This window comes from Carcharodon carcharias, chromosome 6, assembly GCF_017639515.1.
Source record: "Carcharodon carcharias isolate sCarCar2 chromosome 6, sCarCar2.pri, whole genome shotgun sequence".
NCBI classification, from domain to species: Eukaryota; Metazoa; Chordata; class Chondrichthyes; order Lamniformes; family Lamnidae; genus Carcharodon; species Carcharodon carcharias.
This window is the reverse complement of record NC_054472.1, coordinates 46,325,564-46,350,398: the sequence shown is the minus strand read 5'-3', so window position 1 is coordinate 46,350,398 and position 24,835 is coordinate 46,325,564. Positions and strand designations below refer to the sequence as shown.

The following is a 24,835-nucleotide window of genomic DNA, read 5'->3' as shown; positions in this document are numbered from 1 at the left end:
TTTTGTTCTAACAATCCTTCCTGCAAAGATTCTGCAGTATCCTATTTCCCACATCTCAAGGGAGTCTTTTTCAGGAAGGATGGAAAAATAATAAAATTAAAGTAGAACTGTTCCATTCTCACCCTTTTCTCAAGTATATTCTGCCATTGCCTGGCTTTACTACAAACTGCTGACTCCCTATTGTCTGAAATAAAAGAAGGAAGGACTTGCATTTCTGCAGTATCTTTCATGATCTTCGGATGACCCAAATTGTTTTACAGCCAGTTAAGTTTTTATTAAGTGTACCGCCAAAGTTGCAGTGTCAGAAATACAATTTACAGCAAGTTCCCTGTTATGATATGGCAGTTGGTATTTGCCAGGCTGACCGAATCCACAAGGGAAACTTGGCCACACTATCACAATGATTTTGCAATTTGTATTTATTACAAAAAGGCTCGTGCACTGAAGTCAGAAGTAATGAGTTCACTACCACTTTTAGAAACTTTAAAGATTAAATTAAAACATTTATGAGCTACAGAAGAGTAAACTTAAACACACACAAAAGTACAGTTACATAGTTATGTTCCTAAAATTTCTACTCAACTAAACTCCCAATTACACACACCCTTTAAGGCAACAGTCCAAATAGATTCCAAATTTATAAAGTAATCCAGCCATTTTACCACAAGCACCCACTGGACAATGGGCTTCCAAAGGCTTTTAACACAACTTTGGTTACTGGAATAGCAAACTTCTGCAGGGTGGCCAGAGGTTTTTCCCCAAGTCTGTTTTACATAGTCCTCACACATAGCCTTCCGTCCTTCTTTTAAATATATTTTACCCCTTTTGATTTGTAAATCCCACTGTTTCCACTTGTCTTTAGAAGTTACTTTTCCCAGAATATAAAAATCTTTCATGTTCTCATTATGGCCAGCACTTTTGGGAAAAATCAACATAATAACCTTGACTTATTTATCTTGCCAGTTGTAAACATTCTCCATGTCCCTTTGAAAATCAAACATCTAAAAATGCAAATTTCATTCACATCGTGTCTGCTGACTTCACCCTAGCTTTACTCATCTCCATTCCACCTCACTTCTTTGATAATTTAAACGTTGCAGTCTAATTGTCTCCAGTTTAACTAAATGAGCCCCGCACACAGAACCATACATGCACCCACTGCTTTAAAATATCCCACAATAATATTAAGGAAAAATATGATAGTTTCCTCACAGTCCCACAAACAGCAACAATGTGGGGCTGGATTTTGTGGAGCCCATTGGAGTGGGAAAGACGGTGGGTGGGCTTCACCTGTTAGCTGTGGGACACTCATTTATGCAAAATGGACCACTTGCATGTAATTTAAATATTATTCACCAGGATTTAATGCAGACTTCCTGAATAAGTGAAATTGACATAAATAACTCATGCCTTCAGTAACCTGCCTCTGAACACTGGTTACTTAAATGTGACTTACCCGCCTCACTGAGAATCTTTGATTGCAAGAGCTGAGAATCTTTGATTGCAAGAGAGAGTTACAGGAAACTCCATTTTCCTTAGAGAGATTTTCCATGTTCAATCTTGATAGTTGGACACAGTAAAGGGCAGAGCCTGAGGCAGGAAGTGCCTGAGCCAAAAGTATTATGTCCAAAAAATTAAAGGGAAAACGCAAAACCTAGGGACAGAGGGGGCACTCATTAAATTGGCCTTACATACCTGAGTCCTTAAGGGAGGAACTCATTGAAGGTTGCCCTTAAAGAATTGGAGAGATTGTGGCATTTTGGGAATCATTCACCCTGTACTTCATCATTCTCGTGCGCTGAGGGCATCAGTGCTGCACAGGAACATCATGCAGCACAACAACCAATACAGGCTTCCCAGGAGCAGCAGCAACAGGCACAATGGCAGGAAGCCAGGCAGCATGGAAGAGGCAGATGCAGGCCCCCAGCATATCCGAGAGTTTACAGGGCCAGGCTAACATACCTGCAAATGTTGGAGAGGCAATGCCTGAAGAGACTATACCTCTCCAGGGAGACAGTTACGGAACTATCTGCCCAATGCAGGACGACCTGCATCCATGGGATAGGGTGGACACTTGTATATTGCACTGAGAAAAGATGATCATGTAGATGTACAGCAGGTAGCCATTATTGAACTAACTTTAGTTACACCTTCCCAACAGAGAGGGCAACATAACAAAATGCTCATATTGCAATCTTCCTCCCCGCTTAAAAATCAACTGACACATTAAAAGGTAAAATGGTACATGTACATTTGTTCCCAGAATACAACGTGACTAGACCAATATCATCAATACTTGAAATTTAACAGTTTGGGTTACATATTTGTTGTTACTGTAATCACAACTAAAATATATATGATTGATGTTTCCAGAGGAACTTACGTGTGAAATATTTTTCATTTGTTTTCCTTAACAAAAAATTATCATTGGACATACTTCCAATTAACCTATTCTTTCTCTTTGTCTGTGTATGTCCTTCCCTTTTCATTAGTTTGACTGTGCTCTCTCAACATCTCTCTGTGTCAAACCTGAACTTTGACTACCAACTCCACTTAATAATTGGGACTATGATATTGATCAGTTTGTCTTAACCAAAGACCCTGACTCACTTTGCTCTGTGGATCCTGTAACACCGGCAAACTTTCAGTTTCTTTTTGACCTTCATTTTCTTCCTGACTTTCACTTTGGGTTGTAAGAAGCATGTGGTCAATAGGAAGTTTCTCCCTTTGTAAAATTTCCTCTTTCAAGCAAATGATCTACATGACACTGACTGAGTCTCTGTCCACTCTTCACTAGATATGCGAATGTACCTGGTCACTTTATAACAACTCCAATCACACACTTCTCCTGATCATTTCGATGGTTTTTCACCATGAACTTCTGGCCAGCACTGAACTCTCAAAGGGTGCAATTTTAGGGACGGGACCGTAAAATACAATGAGCCATTCAGAAGTCCATTGACTTCGCTGGGATCATAAAATCCCACTGACGTAAAATTCTGCCCTAAGTTTCATGCCTGGTGTATCATGACTCATCTTCACTTTGTCTTGCTTTTCCCTTACTTTGCTACTGATACCAGGCTTGAACAAACTAAACCTTGTGGTAGGAACACATTTAAACATTAACTTGTATAGTGAGCAACCTGTTGTAGACTGTACAGTTATTCTGGAAGAGAACAGCAAATTGTCTAGCCTGTGTGGAAGACAAACCATGGAAATTACTGCCTAAGATAAATGCAAAATACTGCGGATGCTGGAAATCTAAAACAAAAATAGAAGATGCTGGAAAAACCCAGCTCTGAAGAAGAGTCATATGGACTTTAGACATTAACTCTGTCTTTTTCTCCACAGATGCTGTTAGGCCTGCTGAGTTTTTCAGCATTTTCTGTTTTTGTTGAAATTACTGTCTAGCTTGTCACCTAGCAAAGATCTCTTCACAATCTGTATACTTCTTTCTGCAATACCATTTGACATTGGGTGACATAGTAGTTTTAGAGTGTGGCTGACTCCCTCTTACTCAAATATTTCACACTCTTCTAATATAAACTATGGACCATTATCTGACACTAGCAGCTCTGGCAACCCATAAATTGCAAACCCACTTCTCAAAACTTCAGTGGTTTTGGCACTTGTGATATTGGGCATAGACTCAACATTTATTCACTTGCTATAGCTATCGAATAAACCAAAGTACCCTTTCTCTTCCACTTCAAAGAACTTGACATGCACTCATTCCCATGGTTTTCTTATGTTTGGCCACAGAATGAAAGGAATCTTGGTTGAATCATTTCTTATTACAAGACACAGTTCACAACTTTTCACTTTTTTATGTCCCTGTTCTCTCTTTCATAATTACTCTTCACCTTAAGCATTCACTCACATCTCCAGCACACAGTATTAGCAGTGTCTACCAGCTACAAGATGCACTGCAGAAACTCACTAAGGCTCCTTTGATAGCATCTTCCAAACTGGTGACCTTGAGCACCTAGAAGTACAAGGGAAGCAGACACATGGGAACACCGCCACATGCAAATTTCCATCCAAGTTACACACCATCCTGATTTGGGAATATATCAGCATTCCTGTATTGTCGCTGTGTTAAAATCCTGGAACTCCCTTCCTAATAGCACGGTGGGTGTACCTGTACCACATGGACTGTAATGGTTGAAGAGGGTGACTCAACACCACCTGCTCCAGGGGAATTAGGCATGGGCAATAAATGCTGGCCCAGTTGGCAACATCCACATCCTGTGAGAGAATAAATTAAAAAAAACCTTGTGCTGATTTGTTTCCAAATATCTGGTCACCATAATAGTCATACATTCACCAGCCTTACCCGGTTTCCATGGATGGGCCCTATTCTTGCAATGAAGCACTCCTATTGATCTTCTCTGTCATCACACAGAGGCCTGCATTTCAATTTGCTAGCAAGCTGTCAGTGCCCCTCACCCACATGCTAATATGCATCCTATCTTCTTGAAGGGGTGTCATTTTCAGGTCCTTATATGAAATAGCACATGCTGAATAAAGCACAACAACATTTGAATGTGACACTAACACTCTTTCCTTAACACAATTGTAGAAACACCAGTGTAACCTTACTGTGTGAAAGTGAACATTTTGAAACACTTCTGAGTGCTGTGGCAAGGTGCATCTTCAACATCTGCAGATGTGGTGGGAGCAGGCTGCTGCTTTCTCTGCCTTGTGGCCTTTGCTGACTGTGGCAGGCGTCCTCTGGAAGCCCTAGGCCTGGATGGGCCAGGGCATATAAGGCTCTCCTGCAGTTGTGCAGGAGAGTCCTCTGTTGTCAGTGCCACTGGAGGAGTTTGGGTCACTGGCAGTGGGGCTGGGGAGCTCCTGGCAGTATTCGGAATGCCTTGAGAAGAACCCACAAGTGTATCAGGCTACAGCTCCCCCAGCCTCTTGGTGTAAGCTGGCACCTCCTGATGACTGAGATGCACATTAAGGGGTGTCCAGGGGCATCACAAATCTCCACTGGCCCACTGCTACAGAGGCATGGCGCAACCATGGCCTGTAGGGTTGCACTGACAGGAGGCATTTCTGTATGGCCTCTTGGGCCTGCCTCTCCATGATGTTTGCCACCCTCGTCATGGAAGAAGTGATGCTGTCTCCTACCTGAGACTGGCAGAAGTCAAACCATGGATGAACTCCTTCATTGCACGTGCACGCCTGCTCAAAGCCAAATACTTACCGTTTTCCTCTGCAACTTAAAACAGTTTCTGAGGCCCTCATCAGATACTCTTCATCAGCTTGGTGGAGGGTGCAGCAAGAGGCTGTTTCCCAATAGTACTCCGACTGCCAGTGGCCTTGCCTATCACTACTTCCCTCATCTGCATCTGTGAGGCTGTATGGTGCTCACCAAATTGTGGCCATGGGCCAGTACACAAGCTCGCCACCCTGAGGTGAGCGTATCTGTGCTGGGGCTGGGTGCACTGGAGACATGTGATGCTGCACCCTCAGAGGCATTCAGACTGTCATCCTTGAAAGAGGTGTGAGCTGCAACACAGGCAGTCTACTCCCGAGTCTCTGCTGTAGGTGACCCTGCACATTAAGCATCAAAACAATTACTGGAGTGATGATGTAAAGATCCCCTATAACGTATGAGTGCAGCAGGTTGCCATGGTAGTCAAAGATGATGCAATTCCTCCTCACTCCCCACGCCTGTCACTCCAAACTCTGCATTAGATATTGACCATTCGCCCTGCTCCCCTGACAGCTCTGCCTCTGTCAATGGATGAATCTTCTGCACTCCACCCCTGGTCTTGGATCTTTCCCTGCTGTTGTGGCCCTTTTGTCCTGCAATCATAAGTGAAGAAAAAGTGAGGTTTCCAGTGATGCTGAGGAGAATCCCTTGCTGCCAGATTGCCCCCTGGTCCTGTGAGGTGTGAGGTTGGCCAGCTGTTTTTCCGATCCTCACACTCTCAGGAAATCTGGGTAAAGTGCAGAGGGAGATGCGGACTTCAGTGGCGGACAGACATACAGCCTATGTAACTATGGAAGTGGGTGAGGAGGAACACTTTACACTTCAGTGCCAGTTCTAGCCCTTAACCATGCAGTGTTCCTTCTTTTCCTGCCCATCTTTCATCCACTTATTATCAGCCTGACACTCAAATTCACCTTTGCAGAGTGTGGAGGAGGTCATTCACCCTTTCCAACAATAGATGCAGTCCCTTGGATGGAGCCCTTGGCAACTTACCTCTGTGGCACCCTTCATCCAGGTTGCCTTGGTCATTCGTGATGGCTGCATCCTTCCCATGCCAGATTCCCAATGACTTCTGTGCCTGCCAGCAGACCCAGTGACTGTAGGACTAAACTCACTCCGCGATACTGACCAGATAATCTATTTTAGTGATGTTGATTGAGGGATAAATATTCACTACGTTACCAAGAATAACTCTCCTGTTCTTCTCTGAAGTAGTACCTTAGGATTTCTTGTGCCCACTTGAGAGATTAGTCCCTCAATCCGTCTCTCTTAGACTCTAATTATTTAAGGTATGGCCCAAAATGTGATGCGCCCATTCCTCTGCCTTGTTGCACTCCAGTGTTAGTCTAGATTTTTGTGCTCAACTCAGTGCAATGGAACTTGAACCCAAAATCATCCAAATCAGAAGTGAGTGTGATCAACCGAACCACAAATGAAGCAAAATTTAGTTTGTTCTGCTTTGCACAGTAAAGATAAGGAGCTGTATTTTTGTCTCCTCATGGAGATGCAAATTGAAGTATGAAACGTAGAACATAGTTTTATTTTGCAGGAAACCTATTTTCCTGTGCCTTCCTGACCATGTGCCATTTACATGTGGCCGTTTTATAGATTGGGAAAGCCTTGGATAAAAAATGCTCATGCACCTCTTCCGAGGTCAGGGCCCCCGTTGTGAGGTCCACAGGAAAATTAAACATCCTCCCACACACTTTCTCTTCAGCGGTGGGGGTTTTGGAAGCCACCAAAAAAAAAATACCTCATTGGAGTTCGTGACCACTGGGTAAAGCCTGCATAAGAATCAGGAACTCTTTGACAATTAAGTGTACAATGTTTTGGCACCTTCAAATATTACAATTAGATGCTGTATGGCATTGCAGATGTGTTTTAATGCAATGATTGATCATAGGACTTTATCCTGCAAAACTAAATTGTCTATTACATTAGCCAGAATTATTAAAGTGTTGATATGCACTACGGTAGTTCTTCCCTTAGGGAAAGTGTCATAATGTGGAAAGTTATGTGGGTAAACCCGCCTATAATGTTTGGTACTCTGATTTAAATGTACAGAGAGCTTAGACTTTGAAAGAAAATGCCTTGCTGTTAAAAGTTAAAAAAATCTAAGCACCTGACCCCTACTATTCATTGACAGGCAATTGCTTTGTAATGGAAATGTAACACTATCTGTTCTTTCAGTTTGGAGGTTTTGGAGCAGTAATGGTTTATTCTGAACCCTCTGACTATTATGAATACTTGGCTGAGTTTCAAAAGCTGTGAATAAGCCTGAGCTCAGCAGGTGGTGTATGACATAGTTGCTCAGGGAAACGATTGGTAGTTCATGGTTGTTGGTTTATAAAATTTTATGGTCACTTAAGGGATTAAGTTTCTTTTTATAGGAGTACAGTTTCTTTCTTTCTAATATCAATGACAGGTTTCTGAATGAGTGCATTAGATTTCCACAGGTTTCATTTTTTACACCTGCATTCAAAAGGATTCCCATTGCTATTGCATGGCACCTGAGGACCATACTTAGTGGATTCTGGGTGAGTGGCTATGGTGGGTACATGGGGGGGTGGGGGCAGGCATGGAGGGCATGGTGTGGCATAAGGATCTGAGAGAGCATGAAATGGCATGGGGGTACTAAGGGGGCAGGGGGGATCTGAGAGGGCACAGAAGGGACATGGGGGTTCTGAGGGGCATGGGAATTGGAGGGGCATGGGTGGCACGGAGTGGATGGGGAGGTGAGGGGGTGGGTTTAATGGGCCTTTGAGCGATATAGGGAGCTGGGTTGCGGTCTTCAAGAACCGAGGTGGGCCTTTTAACCAGCCTGCCTCTGCAACTGCACTCCTCACGTACTCCATTTTGGCTCACAAACTGCGCTGCAGACCCAAAACCTGTGTGAAAACACAGAAATGCCTGGCACAGTCAATAATGAGTCAGGTTTGCGTTTTGGAATTTGGGAAAGGGCCCGACCTGTATTTCACGTACCTGACATGAGAATTCAGGTTTCAAAGAAGTGTAACTAAATCAGGATCAAAGAAATTTTGGCAAGGAATGTGAAGTGTTTTTGAGTGCAAGAACAAAATGCTCTTAACCTTTTGGTAAAAATCAGTCTTGACTCTTCCAGAGCACAGAGGTGGTATTTGCTGAAGGGAGTTGAACGCCACACAGTTCGAGACGATCCTGAGTACAAATTTTTCTCAACACGCCTTATTTTTGTTTGTAGGCAGCACTGGAAGAACAGCAGCTTTTAAGGGGTGATAGCATGTATAATGCTCACTTTGGAGATAGCATTGGATCTCTGGGTGACATTGATGATGATGGGTTTCCAGGTCAGTGCTTCCTAATATATTCATAAATCAAAATTTCTAAAGCTTATCAAAATGTATTAATTTCCCTTCCCATTTTGTAAAATTATTTTGCCAGCTCTTTACCCGTTCCCTTTATTCACCATCTTCTTCATGTTCCAGTTTTAAAATAGCATTAAACCACTGCTCATTGGTCTCAGCGTCTTGGCAATGGAGTTTCTCCTTACTTACTCTTATCAGAATCCTTGATAATTTTGAACACCCCTATTACGTTTTCCCTTCACCTTCAGTTTTCTAAGGAGAATAATCTCAGCTTCTCTTCTGTAGTTTTTCCAAATCATAATTAATTTTGTCCTGGATTATAGTCTCTAGAAGTTATCCTAACACTGATGTTAGGCTGAATAATCTAGTTACTGAATATTGAATTCAACAACTTTAGGTCGTGAGCTCCCTCCCCCATCCCCACCCCCTTTCTGTTTCCCCCTTTTTTTTTTCCAATATATTATAAAGATTTTCCTTTTCCCACCTATTTCCATTTTTTAAAAAAAAATAAAAAAAAACCCACTAGAGCTATACCTTGAGTGCCCTACCATCCATTCTTAATTAGCACATTCGTTTAGATAATATCACCAACTTTAACTTTAACACCTATGTGTTCTATTGTACTATTGTCGTTGACATCTTTTGATGATCTGCTTCTATCACTGCTTGTTTGTCCCTACAACCACACCAACCCCCTCCACCTCTCTGTCTCTCTATCTCTCCGCCCCCCACACACACACCTTAAACCAGCTTATATTTCAGCTCTTTCCTGGACTCGAACTCAAGTTCTGTCGAAGGGTCATGAGGACTCGAAACGTCAACTCTTTTCTTCTCCGCCGATGCTGCCAGACCTGCTGAGTTTTTCCAGGTAATTCTGATTTAATCTAGTTACTGGATTTATCCCTCCTTTTTTAAACAGTGGTGCAACATTTGCAACCTTCCAACTCTCTGGCACTACTTCCATATCCAAGCGGGATTGAAAAATTGTGAACACAGCCTCTGCTTTCTTCACTGTTACTTCTCTCAGCAACTTCAGGTGCATCCTATCTAGACTGGATGACTTTTCTACTTTGATTGTGCCAACCTTCTAAGTAGCTTCCTTTCACCTATTTTTATCCAATCTAATTTGCCTACCCCCCTTCTTGACTGACATCGGCAGCATCTTCTTAAGTGAAGTCAGATACTATGTACTGATTTAGCACCTCAGACATGCCCTCTTCTCAACAAGATTTCCTTTTTTGTCCATAACTGGCAGCACCTTTTATTTGATTATTGTTTTACTCTTTGTATGCTTATAGAAGACTTTACTGTTTTACTTTATTTTATCCACTTATCTTTTCTCATGCACGCCAATTGCCCCTCTTGTTTCCATATCTCTGCACTTTCTGTTTTCTGCTTTATTCTTTACTGCATTATGAAACTGACATTATTGTAAGTGTGTCTTTGCTGTTTAATTTTAATGTCAACGGATGAAAAATTGGGCTTATCAGGACCTGTCTTTTGGGAGTTATAAGCGCCATTACCAAAATGGCATCTGTTGGGGGAGTGCACTCCTTTGGGGCGAATCCTTCTGGATGCCAAATTTGTGAGTGCATGAGTGCATCTTCAGTGAGTGTCATAGTCATCAAGTCATAGAATTTTACAGCATGGAAAGAGACCCTTTGGTCTATCGGCCCAATATCTCTGCCAGAAGTATGCATGATGGGCAAATCATGACACCAGTCAGAATGCAATACTTCTTTGACACCAGCAATGCCATTTTGGAGCTCAGTGCTCAAACTAATGCCCCCCCCCCCCCCCACTTAACCTCAGATAGCTGAACAAATGTTCAACAACAAAAAAGAATCCTCACCCCAACAGCACTATTTAAAGCAATCGTCAACTTTTTTTATTCTTTCACGGGATGTGGGCATCACTGATTAGGCCAGTATTAACTGCCCATCCCTAATTCCCCTTGAGAAGTTGATGGTGAGCCACTTTCTTGAACCACTGCAGTCCATGTGGCATAGGTATACTCACAGCGTTGTTAGGGTGGGAGTTCCAGTATTTTGACCCAGTGACAGTGAAGGAATGGTGATGTAGTTCCATGTCGGGATGGTATGTGGCTTGGGGGGCAACTTGCAGGTGATGGTGTTCCCATGCATCTGCTGCCTTTGTCTTTTGAGCTGATAGAGGTCGTGGGTTTGGAAGGTGCTGTCGACGGAGCCTTTGTGAGATGCTGCAGTGCACGTTGTGGATGGTACACACTGCTGCTACTGTGCATCGGTGATGTAGGGAGTGAATGTCTAAGGAGGCGAATGGGATGTCAATCAAGAAGGCTGCTTTGTCCTACTTGCAGGTTAGTTGCTGGTTGATTTATTCAGGCATTTCTATGATTATATCAGCACTTGGAGCTTTCTATAGTTTTTTTCAAGTTGTATAAGTCCACCTGCAGTGTGGCAGATGCTGAAGGGCTTTTTGCTGATTTCAAGGCGTCTGTGCCAGTTGCTTCCAAGCATTGGTACAATCATAGGAATACAGGAATGCAGCATGGCTGGAATACAGGAATACAGCATGACTGAAATACAGGAATACAGCATGACTGGGCGAAAGAACAGATGGCACACAGAGCAGAACAAACTGCTAGAGGAGGGAGAGAAGGGATTTCAGCAGGGGGCCAGATCCAGTCAGGTTGTTCAGGAAGCATGCCTTCTACTTGATTCTCACCAAGGAACAGTGTGTGAAATATCTGCACGTCAGTAAGGACGTCCGCACTGAAATCTGCCACCTGCTGAAGCCATGACTGCAAGCCAACTTGCCCAGTATTGTGGTAAAAATCACTCAAAATCAGCTCTGCTGGAAAGGGCATGTCCCTCATATGCCTGACATCAAACTCCTGAAGCAACTGTTCTACTCAAAACTCATTTATGGCAGGAAACTCCCAGCAGGAGAGTGCAAACACCTTGGGGGTGTCATCAAAGCACAGCTGAAGAGATCAAACATCCCTGCTGACTCATGGGCACCTTTGACTTGTGACTGACCAAAACTTTATTTCAGGAAGGCACCAAACACATTGAGAGATTTTGTTGGGAGCATGCAGATGTGAAGCTGAGGCATCAGGTAAAGTGCACAAACCTCCAAACACCTCATCTGCCTGATCCTTCAAGCCCAACCTGCTCCACATATGGCAGTGTTTGCAAATTGCGCTTTGGACTTATCAGGCATCGCAGAACCCATGGAACCGGAGTGGAAACAAGTCATCCTCAATACCTAAGAAGTACATTGTAATCTCAATATACCATTGAGATTATAATTGTGTGCCTGCATGCTCACCTGCTTTATTTGTTACACTCTGTCCATTTATGCTTCTGAACTCCAAACACACCTAATGTGCTTTGTATTTCACCTTGCCTGATTCACCTTTTTCTGGACCACTCCATATTCCAAAGCAGTTTGCTTTTCCCAATTCTCCATGCTCTTCCTTTCACCTCTCCGATGTTTCTTCATGGTTCCCCTCACCATCCAAATTAGTTTAAACCATACTCCACACATGCTTGAAGAGATTAGATTAGATGGTTTCTGAATAAAATTAAAAATAAAATGAAAGGATACAGAAAGAATTCGGAAATAGGAAGTGTTATGGACAGGAGGGGGATTACTTTATACAGCACTAATTTTCCTCTCATCACAGTCCGTAAACAGAATGGGATTTCTGATATGCTTCCCCTTTATTTATAAACAATGGCGGATTTTCTGACCCCTTAATTTTGGCAAGATCCAATTTCAATTAATAACCCCACAGCAAACTTGAGGTAGGATGAACTCAAAGGAGTAGTTTACTTGTGCATACTCAAAATGCGGGAGGAAGGTGCAACGTTGTCTCCTTTGCTTTCATACTGTAAAAGAGGGATAGAGAAAAGAAAGATTGATAGTGCAGAGACCACACAGAAAAGAAATAGTATTTCAAATGGGTCCAGGATCCAGAATCCACATCAAATGAAGTACTCCTTCACGGAGGTTGGCAGGTTGAAAACCGATGCTGTATAATTCACCTTTCCAGTTGACTTCGCATGGTGAGATAGGCATGAAGAGATGAACCAGTCTTGTAGGCGATGATACTGAAGTTCTAGCAGAAACATGTAGATGGAGCCAGGTATTCCACCTGGGCAGAGCTCCTTTTCTGTGAGGCTGCTTGGGAGATGGCAAACAGCAGTCTGACTTTGTAGCTCCACAAGACAATATTACTGGTTCCACAAGATAGGGATCTATGTCACATAACTCCCATCTTTTCACAGTGTCTTTGACAAAGGGTGTGTATCCCTCGTCTGTGTCCCCAAGGTTGGTAAATGTCTCAACTATTGAGAATTGAAAGGAAGGAAGGTTGCAAGGCCCTTTGTCCTAGCAGACGAGTAGACTCCAGATGGCCAACCTGTGTTATGAAATGCGGATGGCCTTTGCATAGCTCTTTTTGTGGGCTGTGCAGACCAAATTCAATGCATTGTTAGTTCAGAGATAATGAGGTGCAAGTTTCTCCGACAATGCCAAGTAGCTCCTTTTATTCAGGGGTCATGGACAGACATAGATTCAGCCATTTTAAGGTCTTTGTCCAGTTTTAAATTTTTTAAGATAGCAATGAGCATATCTCTATATATTTTATAAAAAAATATACAGGGTGAGTTCTTAGTCCCCTCACAGAAGATAACGGTGGCATGAGTACAACAGATCAACTGTTTCATTAAGTTTTAATAAAACCTGTGCTTTAGAATTGTAAATATATTGCAGCCATCATCTGCATCACAACCACCAGGCCCAAGGCCAGCACCACAGCTATCAGGCCCTGGTCCAGCCCTGCAGCCACTAGGCCTGGGTCAATGTCACTCAGCCACCAGGCTCTGGTTCAGTCCTGCAGCCAACAGGCCTGGGTCCATATCACTCAGCTACCAGTCCAGTACCGCAACCATCAGGGCCAAGGTCACCAAGCCCTGGTCCAGTCCTGCAGGTACTGAAATTGAGTTCAGTCCCACAGCCACTAGACCCAGGCCAGTCCAGCAGCCACCGGTCTTGAGTCCAGTCCCGCAGCCACCAGCCTCTGGCCCATTCCCATAGCCACTAGGCTCTGGCCCATTCCCACAGCCACTAGGCTCTGGCCCATTCCCACAATCACCAGGTCCTGGTCTATTCCCATAGCCAACAGGTCCTGGTCCAATTGCACAAGCAACAGGCCCATGTCCAGTACCGCAGCCATCAGGCCTAAGTCCAGCACCACAACCACCTGGCCCGAAGCCACTAGGCCCTGATCCATTCCTATAGCCAACAGGCCCTCATTCAATACCACAGCCAGCAGGCTTGAACCCAGTACCACAACCACCTGGCCTGAAGCCACCGGGCCTTGGTCCATTCTTGCAGACATCAGGTCCTGGTCCAGTCCCACAGACACCTAGCCAGAGGCCGCTTCCGCACACACTAGGCCTGAGGCCACATCCGCGCACACTAGACCTGGGGCCGCTCCTGCAGACACTAGACCTGGGGCCGCTCCCGCAGACACAAGGCCTGAGGCCACTCCCGCACACACACTAGGCCTGAGGCCGCTCCTGCACACACACTAGGCATGACGCCGCTCCCGCACACACTAGGTCTGAGGCCGCTCCCGCACACACTAGACCTGGGGCCGCTCCCGCAGACACTAGACCTGGGGCCGCTCCCGCAGACACAAGGCCTGAGGCCACTCCCGCACACACACTAGGCCTGAGGCCGCTCCTGCACACACTAGGCCTGAGGCCGCTCCCGCATATACTAGGCCTGAGTCGAGTATCACAAGCACTAGGCTTGTGCAGTACCGTATCTGCCAGACCCAAGTTCCAGCCACAAAACTGTTAACCTCCATAACAATTTACCAGTGATTACCGAAAGTATTTTTTCTTTTCAGATGTTGCGATTGGAGCGCCCAATGAAAATGATTATCGAGGAGCGATTTACATTTACCATGGAGATGCCAATGGAATAGTCTCCAAATATTCAATGGTAACTATACATTGATTTTACTCACTGTGTGAGGCCTACAGTTTTTGGCACTATCCATTTGACCGAGTAGGAAATGCATTGGAGGGTGAAAGGGGAGATGCAGGTAAGATGTTTCCCCTGGTTGGAAGGTCTGGAACCAGGGGGCAAAATTTCAAAATTAGAGGGAAGCCGCTTAGGACCAAGTTGAGAAGTTTTTTTTTTACTCAGAGGATTGCAAAAGTGTTTCACGACAGCGTGAAACTGTTTTTTGACTTTCCTGCCATATTGTCTGCTTATTACCGCCATGGTTCCCAACGCCAGCGGGCACAGAAAATTCCACCAATTGATTATGTTTAAAGCAGAGGTTGACAGATTTATAAATACTGTTGGCATAAATGGATAAGGGGATAGTGTGGGAAAAAGGGGTTGAAGTCAATAATCACCCATGACTGTATTGAATGGCAGAGCAAGCTCGATGGGCTGAATGGCTTACCCCTGCTCCTATGTTCCTTTTTTCCTCTTCCAATATGTCTGATTTTGGGCAGATTCAAAAGGCTGAATTTTCATGTCAGAGGTGGGAATTGGGAGACGGGACTACTCCCGTGTCGCCTTCTCACCACTTTCTCCAGGCTGCTGGGAGATGGGATTTTCTAGGAGTTTAGGCCCTAAGTGACCTGCAGACCGGCCTGGCACCTCCAGAGGCAGACCTGAGATGGAGATGGAAGCAGGCAGCCCAAAGTGGGAAGGCTAAGAGGCTCATCTCTGTTTCCAGAAAATCTTGCCCACTTCTTCTGATCGTTATGATCTCGAGGGCGGCCATTAACTTTTAAAAGAAATTCAAACTCCTAATTATTGACTGAAAGAATTACGCTGCAAGACTTCATGTTTCAAATAGAAACTTTTACTGTACAAGAATTAAACAAAGCAAGTAGTATTAATTTAACTCTGTGTATATTTTGTAAACGCTTAGATTTTAAACCCAAAATTCTCAACAGACCAGAATTACACAATTGTTACAGCACAGAAGGAAGCCATTCCGCCTGTTGTGTTTGAGTCAGCTCTCTGAATGAGCGGTGCACTTGCTGCCATTCCCTCGCCTTCTTCCAGTGACACTGCATATTCTCCCTTTTCAGATAATGATTCAATTTCCCCCTGAATGCTTGATTGAACCTGCCTGCACCACCCCCTCAGGCAGTGAATTCCAGATTTTAACCAGTCGCTGCTTCTTTGTTTCTTTTGCTCATCATCCGAAATCTGTGTCCTCTTATTCTCGATCTTTCCACCAGTGGGAACAGTTTCTCCCTATCTACTCTGACTACACCCCTCATTCTGAATACCTCTTATCAAATCTCCTCTAAACTTGCTCTTCTCCAAGGATAATAGTCCCAACTTCTTCAATCTATCTTCATAACTTGAAGCTCCTCTTCCCTGTGACCATTCTTGTGAATCTTTTCTGGACTCTCTCTAATGTCTTCACATCTTACCTAAAGTGTGGCACCCGAACTGAACACAATACGTCAGATGAGGCCAAACCAGTGTTTTATACAAGTTTAACATAACTTCCTTGCTCTTGTACTCTGTGCGCCTATTAATAATGCCTAGGACATTGTATGCTTTATTAACTGCTCTCAACCTGCCCTGTCACATTCAATAGCTTATGGACATAAACACCCAGATCCCTCCTTTCCTGCATCCCCTTTAGAATTGTACCCTTTATTTTGTATTGTCCCTGCACATTCTCCCACAAAAATGAATAATTTCACACTTCTCTGCATTGAATTTCCATTGCCACTTGTCCACCCATTCCAACAACTTGTGTGTGTCCTTTTGAAGTTCCACACTATCTTCCTCACAGTTCACAATACTTCTAAGTTTCGTATCATCCACAAATTTTGAAATTGTACCTTTTACACCAAGGTCTAGGTCATTAATATATATTCGGAAAAGCAACCACTACCTGTTCTGTTTTTCATTCCACCCAAGAGTTCCCCTATACAGTACATTACAGGATCTTGAGAATTCCTTCACTTCTCCTAGGACCAAACCAAGGTGTGCCACAGGAATTCACTTTGCTTCTCCTCAGTGTTCTTGCTATTCTCTGAAGTATGAGATTTATTTCAGTCCTTCCACTTGCCAGGTGATCCTCCAATTCTCTTTAAGCACTTCACGATTTCAGACACCCCAGCTCAAGCATGGTCTTCATTGCCTTCTTGCTTCGTAACCTACAGCTCCTGGCAGCTTTCTCTCTCTGCCTATTTGCAAGTTGTTCCAACATCAGATGTAAAACCGCTTGTGCCTAAAAGACTGCCTCCCTACAATCCATCCCCATGCCAATGTGGCAGACTTGGGATGTCCCAGATAGAGATTTCAACTAATTAACTTCAATTCCCAAACTTGTTCTTTGATCTGAAATGTCTATGGATACTTTAAGACCTTCCTTTGTTTACCTATGCTTTCAGACCTTTCCTTGATCTGGGAAATTACATGAATAATTCACAACTGTAACAAAGGCAGGGCCTCAGACTTACTGTCTTCAATTCTCCAGCTAAACAGACCTACCTGCCTTTTTATGGCTCTTTCCCATCTACCCATCTTGTAAGTACACATGGAAGACCTGCTGTGTAAATACAAAAATAGCTGGAAAAACTCAGCAGGTCTGGCAGCATTTGCGGAGAGGAATACAGTTAACATTTCGAGTCCGTATAACTCTTCATCATACAACTTTGCTTTTATCTGATGTGTAAATACCTTGGGTGAGCTGGCAACTTCTGAATTCCAAATGTTCAGTTATTTTACATATACGGATTTAATTTCCCCAAACTACAAGTTATATTCGCACAATATATGAATCACAAAATTAGACATTTTCACAACACAATACAATCAGTGGCTCACATGTATGCAGTTGAACCTTCTGACCAATTTAAAACAACCCCCCCAGCTCCTCACACTGTCACCCACTATCCACTTTATGAACAGGATTCACAAGCCCTATTATAACAGTTGGAAACCATTGAATAGCCCATAACTCTCCCCAAGTAAAAAAACTGACTCTTTAAACTAGCTGTGTATACAAAGTCAAGCACTTGTGAAATGATCAGCCAGTTGGATTGCAGCCAAGAGCCCATAACTCTCCCCAGGTACACAAAATGACTTCAGAACTGCTGACTCAACAGATGCCTGGATTGAATACAAAAAAGCAATGGGAAAAGCTTAAGCAATTAGACATTGTTATCATATAAGGCTACACTTTCAATATTGTAAAATGTACAATTTTATCCATTTCATGAACCTTTTTTAATTCATCTGCAGACTTTTCCACATTTACAATGTTGATCTTTTTCTTGACAGCTTGTGAGCTGATTTAATAACAATCCAGCAAGCACATTGCTTAATGGATAGTTACATCTTCCAGTCACTGTATTGTCATAACTTATCTTACTGAACACGGATACAGCTCATGCTACAGCATTTAATGATGGACTGTAAAGGAGGCAAAACCATTTCACTTATATTTTAAACTCATCCCACCTCCATTCCATGGTTCACACCTGGTGTAAAACCCAACAACTGCTAAAATCCAGCCGCCTCCATGAAAATTAAAAAGCTTACCGGAGACAGGCTCTCAATGAGTCCACAATGCAGTTAATTACCTCCTTACTAGGAGTGGACCTGTTATGGAGCCTGCTCCCTCCTTGTGAAAATGGCTGAAGGCGGAAATGGATTTGGCACTAGGTGGCCATTTTTTTTCCGGTCCCACTTTCCTTTTGCCCCAGTGACAGTGTGAAGTCTGCCAGTCTTGCACTTTCTTGTGGAGAGAAAAATGACTTGCTGTTTATTTTTGGAAGTAGTACAAGCGTCTGGTTCATTTTCATTTTGAAGGAAGATCAACCAGTATACTTGATTTGATATAACAAGCATTTGTAGATAAAAATATGTGATAATTGAACACCATTAACCATTGACTGATCAACCTTCTTCACTTGTAATAGCAACTGTAAAATTCACTGCTCAGGTTGAGTTTTCTTGACCCAAAGGAGCATTTTGCACAAAGGGCCAGTTGTGAATTGATAGCCACTATTGTCCCAAGTGTGAATTTTATACCACGGAGATTTTCAGGATTTTGCTGCTGTCGCTTTCAAGTAGTTCATTATAAACCAAATTAAATACAGTTGCATCCTGATCAATGCATAGATATTACACTGAGATTAAAATTTCTGCCAACTTCAGAACAAAATAGCCAACTGTAAGTTTATTTAACTCTACTCCATTCATCACTGAGTTGCTCCAAATGCAAAATAACAGAAAATGCTTAACGGATTTCAAATGAGCAATAGATGACGTTTGACCATGGGTGGAATCGTCCAAGATTTGCACGAAGTGAGTGAGAAAAAAAAACATTATATACGCTGGCCGCAATGGCGGCTCTTCACACCTTATCGTCCCCTTCCCACCTTATTAATTACGCAGCCGCAGGAAACTCGCCATCAGGCTTTTGCTTGACTAGTCTGTGGAACAGCTCTCAAAATTTTGGCACTAGCTCCCAGATGTTAGTAAGGAGGACTTTGCAGGGTTGATAGGACTGAGTTTGCCTTTGTTGTTGTCAATGCTGGGCGGTCCATCCGGCTTCATTCCTTATCCAGTTTTCTGTAGCAGTTTGATGCAACTGAGTGACTTGCTGGGGCCATTTCAGAGTGCATTTAAGAGTCAGCCACATGTAGGCCGGACCAGGTAAGGACAGTAGATATCCTTCCCTAAAGAACATGAATGAACCAGATGGGTTTTTTACGACAATCAAAAATGGTTTCCATTAGAATTTTAATTTCAGATTTTTATTGAATTCAAGTTCCACCATCTACCATGACCACACCCAGGTCCTCAGAGCATTACCCTGGTGTTACATCCGGTTTCATTCCTTTTTGACATTTTTGTAGCAGTTTGATACAACTGAGTGGTTTTCTAGGCCATTTCAGAGGGCATTTGAGAGTCAACTACAATGCAGTGGGCCTGGAATCAAATGTAGGCCAGTCCAGGGAAGGGTGACAGATTTCCTTTGCTAAAGGGCATTAGTAAACCAGATGGGTATTTATGACAATTTACAATGGTTTCATGGTCACCGTTAATGACTAGGCCTAGGGGGTACTGGGCACAATTTCAAAATTTGCAGATGACATGAAATGTAGAAATGTAGTAAACATTGAGGAAGATAGTAATAGCCTTCAAGAGAAAGAGACCTAGGATGTTTGTGCAAAAATATTTGAAAGTAATAGGAAAGGTTAACAAAGCAATTAATAAAGCTGATGGGATTCACAAAGAGAGGCACAGAGTCTGAAAGCCAGGATGTTAACTTAAACCCGTATAAACACTACTTTGGCTTCAGCTGATGTATGCTGTGGGCACCACACTTTTGGAAGGATGTGAAGCCTTTGAAGACAGTGTAGAAGAGATTTACTAGAATAGTTCTAGGTTGTGGGACTACGGTATTGTGGATAGACTGGAGAAGCCAGGGTTGTGCTCTTTGGAGCAGAGAAGGCTAAGATGAGATTAAAATCATGGTGAGAATTTTCTCCCCATCGGTGCGGGGCTGAGTGGGAGCGTGCCTGGCGGGTTTGCAACCGATCGCCACCCACGATTGGCTGTGCACCCCCATTTTATGTGTGCGGGCTAGTTAAGGCTGAGTGCTCCCTGTGTGGGCAGGGGGAGGAGGGAGAGTCGGGGCCTGTGCTCTTGCGCGCATAAGACTGCAAAAATTTCCCTGAGGCACTGAGCTGCCTCAGGGAGATTACTTTGATTATTATGAATTGAAATAAAGAAAAATAAAATATTCAGACATGTCCGCTCATGATATGGGACATGTCAATGAACTTTAGTAATTTTTATTTAATTTATAAAGCCTTCATGAAACCTCATCCCGCCTGTGGATGAGCTTTCATGATATATGCATAGGCCGCCTGGGCTCTTCGCTTGCCCACCAACCTTAAGGTTGGACGGGCAGCCCTGTTAATTATGTTAGTTTTTAAATGACCTTAATAGGCCTTTGACAGTTCGGCAGGCACGCAGCCAACTCCAGTGCACGCCCACTGAGCTGAAGATTGGAATGATGCGCAGCGATGTTGGGATGCAGGCCCAACGTCACCATGCGTCATTTTACGCGTCAGCGAGCGGGGCTTGTCCCTGCACATCGACCAGAAGATTCAGGCCCATGAATTGTTAGATAAAGTAATCAAAGAGAAACTGTTTCCACTGACGGGATGGTTGATAACAAGAGGGCACAGATCTAAGGTGATTGGCAAAAGAACTTGAGGTGACATGAGGAAAATTATTTTTACGCAGCAAGTGGTTAGGATTTGAAATCCACTCCCTGATAGGGAGTTGAGATAGGTTCAGTGGTAGCTTTCAAAATGGTAAATACATGAAGGAAAGAGAATTGCAGGGATTATGGGGAAAGAGCAAGGCATTGGATTAATTTGATTGCTTTTTGAAAAGGCCAGTGTAGACTTGATGGACTAAATGGCCTCCTTCTGTGCTGATTCAGATCACATTTGGGCCTGAAGTGTGAACTTTGATTGAAGATGATGAAATCCTAAGAGGGGAATTTTTTCTGATTGAAGTCCCTGTTTCAGCAAGACAGCAACAACACATTGCTAAATTAAGTTTCATTTATCACCAGGTGATAATCAGGTGATAGTCTTACCAGCCTCTTTTACATCTTGCCTGCTTGAAGTCGATGGGCACGAAAATCGGGTGCGGTATAAAATAAGTTGTTGAGCTGCTATCACTCGTTTCTTGCTCAGCGATTAAAAGTGATAATTACCCCAGGTCTTTCCCAAAATTACTCCAACCTTGGTTCTTTCATTTCATAAATTATATTGAAAACAAATTGTGACTGCTGCTCAGGACATGAGGGCTGGGATGAGACCAGTGTACTGCTTTATGGCTATCAAAACATTTATACTAATGTAGTCCAAAAATAGATGAAATGTCACAGCTTTCAAACAGACTACATTTATTCTGTTCTGTCTGAAATTGTCACCTGCCCTATTTAGAGCTCATAGGGTCACAATGACAACCAGTACCCATTCATAACTGGGACCATTAATCTCAGGAGGTGAGTTAAAAATGGAACTGTTTGCTATCTTACTCAGAATGGTGCTATCTAGAATCCTGCCTGGAGTCTTGTGCTGACTCAAACATGTTAAATGATGCTAGCTTACTGCCTCCTCTAAAACAGGAAATTTCCTGCCCCTCGCATGCAGTAGCCTGTTTAGACAAAATAATGACCTTGTTTTTCTAATGCTTGCTGCCTCTTCCCTCGTCTAGAGGATTTCAGGGCAGCTGATCAATCCAATATTGCGCATGTTTGGCCAGTCTATATCAGGAGGAGTGGACATGGATGGAAATGCTTATCCAGGTATGTGAGTTGAAAGCCATGTTTGAAAATGTTTTGTTGTATCTTGTCTCTTGGCCAAAAGTTTTGAAGGTTAGCCTGAGCTGTTTGGTTTCAGTATGTCAACCTGCTTATGTTCTTGGCTACATGTTCTGTACTAGATTGAAACTTGGCTGTAGTTTGCTTCCATTATAGAACATGTTTTATGTGCATTCTTTACTGATGATGCATTTTTCAATCTTAAGCCTGTTTTGAGCACAATGGATACTTAATACTACATAGCCAGGACTGAATATTGGCATGGAAAAGAATTATGGTTTATATTACAGTCTGGACTTGATCATAGTATACAGTACAATTGAACACATGCCTTCACATTCGAACCATTTTCAATTTGGTCACACCCTCTTGGAAATACCTGCAATTCCGAGTTGCCTTTCATACATATGCACTTTGTACTGAGTTGGAACATAGGGACAAAGGATGCCATTCAGTCCCTTGAACCTGTTCTGGTAATCAATTAGATTATGGTTAATCTGAAACCTTAACTCTATTTACATGTTTTGGTACTGTTACTCTCAGTACCTTACTTAACAATAAATCTATCAATCTCAGATTTGAAATTTTCAATTAACCTAGGCCTGGAATATCATGCAATCAGAATGACTCCAGAACTATTTAAGAATGGCAGGTGGGACCCAATACCAGGAATCTGCCCCAATTCCCAGCGTCCCCAATTTTTGCTGGCATGAGAAAAGGGTATAGGTATTGAACCTGCACCCTGCACACCCGGCCTGGCGGGCTTCATTTGCAGGGATAGGCATCTCCTAGCCACTCACAATTTTTATGGAGTTGGGCCAGCTTCTCGCGGTTCATGGCCCCTCAGAGGAGTTATGAACTGTGGCCTAGATTCAGGAACCTTTTGAAATGTAAGGTCAAAAGTCTTATTCTTGCCTCCATGCCCCTTACATGGCCCCATGACTGCTCCATTCCAATTCAATGCCAACATATGCACCCAGCCACTTCTCATGACCACTCATGTCCATGTCCATGCCAACGCATGCCGCTCATGTCCATTCACCTAATATGCCTATGTACATAACCAATAGCATAATAGCAATAGCAAGTGTGGAACTGCTGAGAGAAAAAAAATCCATTCACAAATCATCTTTTGAAAAAGACTGCTGTTCCCTACAACTTAATCGAAGTGTCAATCCAGACAGACCAGAAAAGTATCAATGACAAAGGCTTCAAATACTTCACACCTCTTAGTCTTTTCCAAATAAATATTGAAGCATTTACAAAAGAGATCACAGAAAGAACAATTTATTATGACAACTGAAAAATGTCAATCAAGCAAATTCACTTAAGCAGAACCAACTGCTGAGCTAATAACAAAAAGACAGTTCTGTCGAAGGGTCATGAGGACTCGAAACGTCAACTCTTTTCTTCTCCGCCGATGCTGCCAGACCTGCTGAGTTTTTCCAGGTAATTCTGTTATTGTTTTTGTGCTGAGCTAATGCTTTTATTGGTCAGGGTTCGTATGTATGCTTGGCTGTGACCCAATTACCTTAAGTCTCTGCCTTCTTGTTCTTGATCTTTCCACCATTGGGAACAGTTTATCCCTATCTACTCTGTTTAGACCCCTCATGATTTTGTGTACCTCCACCAAATCTCTCCTCATCCTTCTCCAAGGAAAACAGCCTCAAATTCTCCAATATATCTACATAACTGAAGTTCTTCCTCCCTGGATGCACTCTTTCTAATGCCTTCACACCCCACCTAAAGTGTGGTGCCTAGAACTGGGGGCAGTACTCCAGTTAAGATTGAACCAGTGTTTTATATTAGTTTAACATAACTTCCTTTCTTTGGTACTCTGTGCCCCTATTAATAAAGCTTAGGATGTCATATTAAACATGTCAATCATTCTGGCATTCACTGTAGTGCATATTCAACTCTCTTTGCACATTATTGTAGATACTATGGTTTACTGCTTCTGGTGCAGAACTTTGGAGAAAGGGAGCGCGCATGTTTCAGCAATTCAACAGTGAAGATTGAAGTGTGCTCCACATGATTTTCTGCTTTAATAGGTGGAAAATTACATGAGCTGTGCTCACTTCCCTGGCATTATTTCTAATATTCACTTCTGGCTGCATTGGGAGGGCCAATGCACAAAATTTATCTCATAGTATTTATGGTGAGTCTTATAATGATACAGCCTCCAGTTATAATGAGAATCAGGTTTTGTATTTAAAACCGGGATTCAGTATTCAATGTGGCATTTCTAATAAATTTTTTAGAGGTAAATTAGACAGCCAGACTAAAAAATGACTTTGTAACAGGAGGCAGAGATAAAATGATTGTGACAAATTAGGACTATAGGTGAGATCAAAAGAGAACTCCAGACGTCTGGGTCCCATGTTTAAGCTGTACGTTTTATTTTATTCATTCACAGGATGTGGGCTTTGCTGGCTGGGCCATCATTTATTGCCCATCCAAAATTGGCTTTGAGAAAGTGGTAGTGAGCTGCCTCCTTGAACCACAGCAATCCATGTGGTGTAGGTACATGCACAGTACTGTGAGGGAGTGAGTTCCAAGATGTTGACCCAGTGACACTGAAGGAACAGTGATATATTTCCGAGTCAGGATGGTGAGTAGCTTGGAGGAGGACTTGCAGTTGGTGGTGGTCCCAGTTGTCTGCTGTCCTTCTAGATGGAGTGGTCGTGGGTTTGGAAGGTGCTGCCTAAGGAGCCTTGGTGAGTTCCTGCAGTACATCTTGTAGTTGGCACACACTGCTACCACTGTGCGTTGGTGGTGGAGGGAGTGAATGTTTGTGGAAGGGGTGCCATTTCCCATTGACTCTGGTTTTGTTAGGGCTCCTTGATGCCACACTTGGCCAAG

At 43.1% G+C, this 24,835-nt stretch overlaps 1 protein-coding gene across 1 annotated transcript in view; it reads left to right on the top strand.

The window, feature by feature from the left end:
• The window catches only part of itga9 (integrin, alpha 9), a 570,745-nt gene that overhangs the window by 107,928 nt on the left and 437,982 nt on the right, over positions 1–24,835 (top strand). Inside the window, exons 10-12 of the mRNA XM_041190128.1 lie at positions 8,445–8,550; positions 14,474–14,568; positions 21,868–21,958. Of these exons, the coding sequence (XP_041046062.1) occupies positions 8,445–8,550; positions 14,474–14,568; positions 21,868–21,958 (292 nt within the window). The remainder of the gene's footprint in view (positions 1–8,444; positions 8,551–14,473; positions 14,569–21,867; positions 21,959–24,835) is intronic.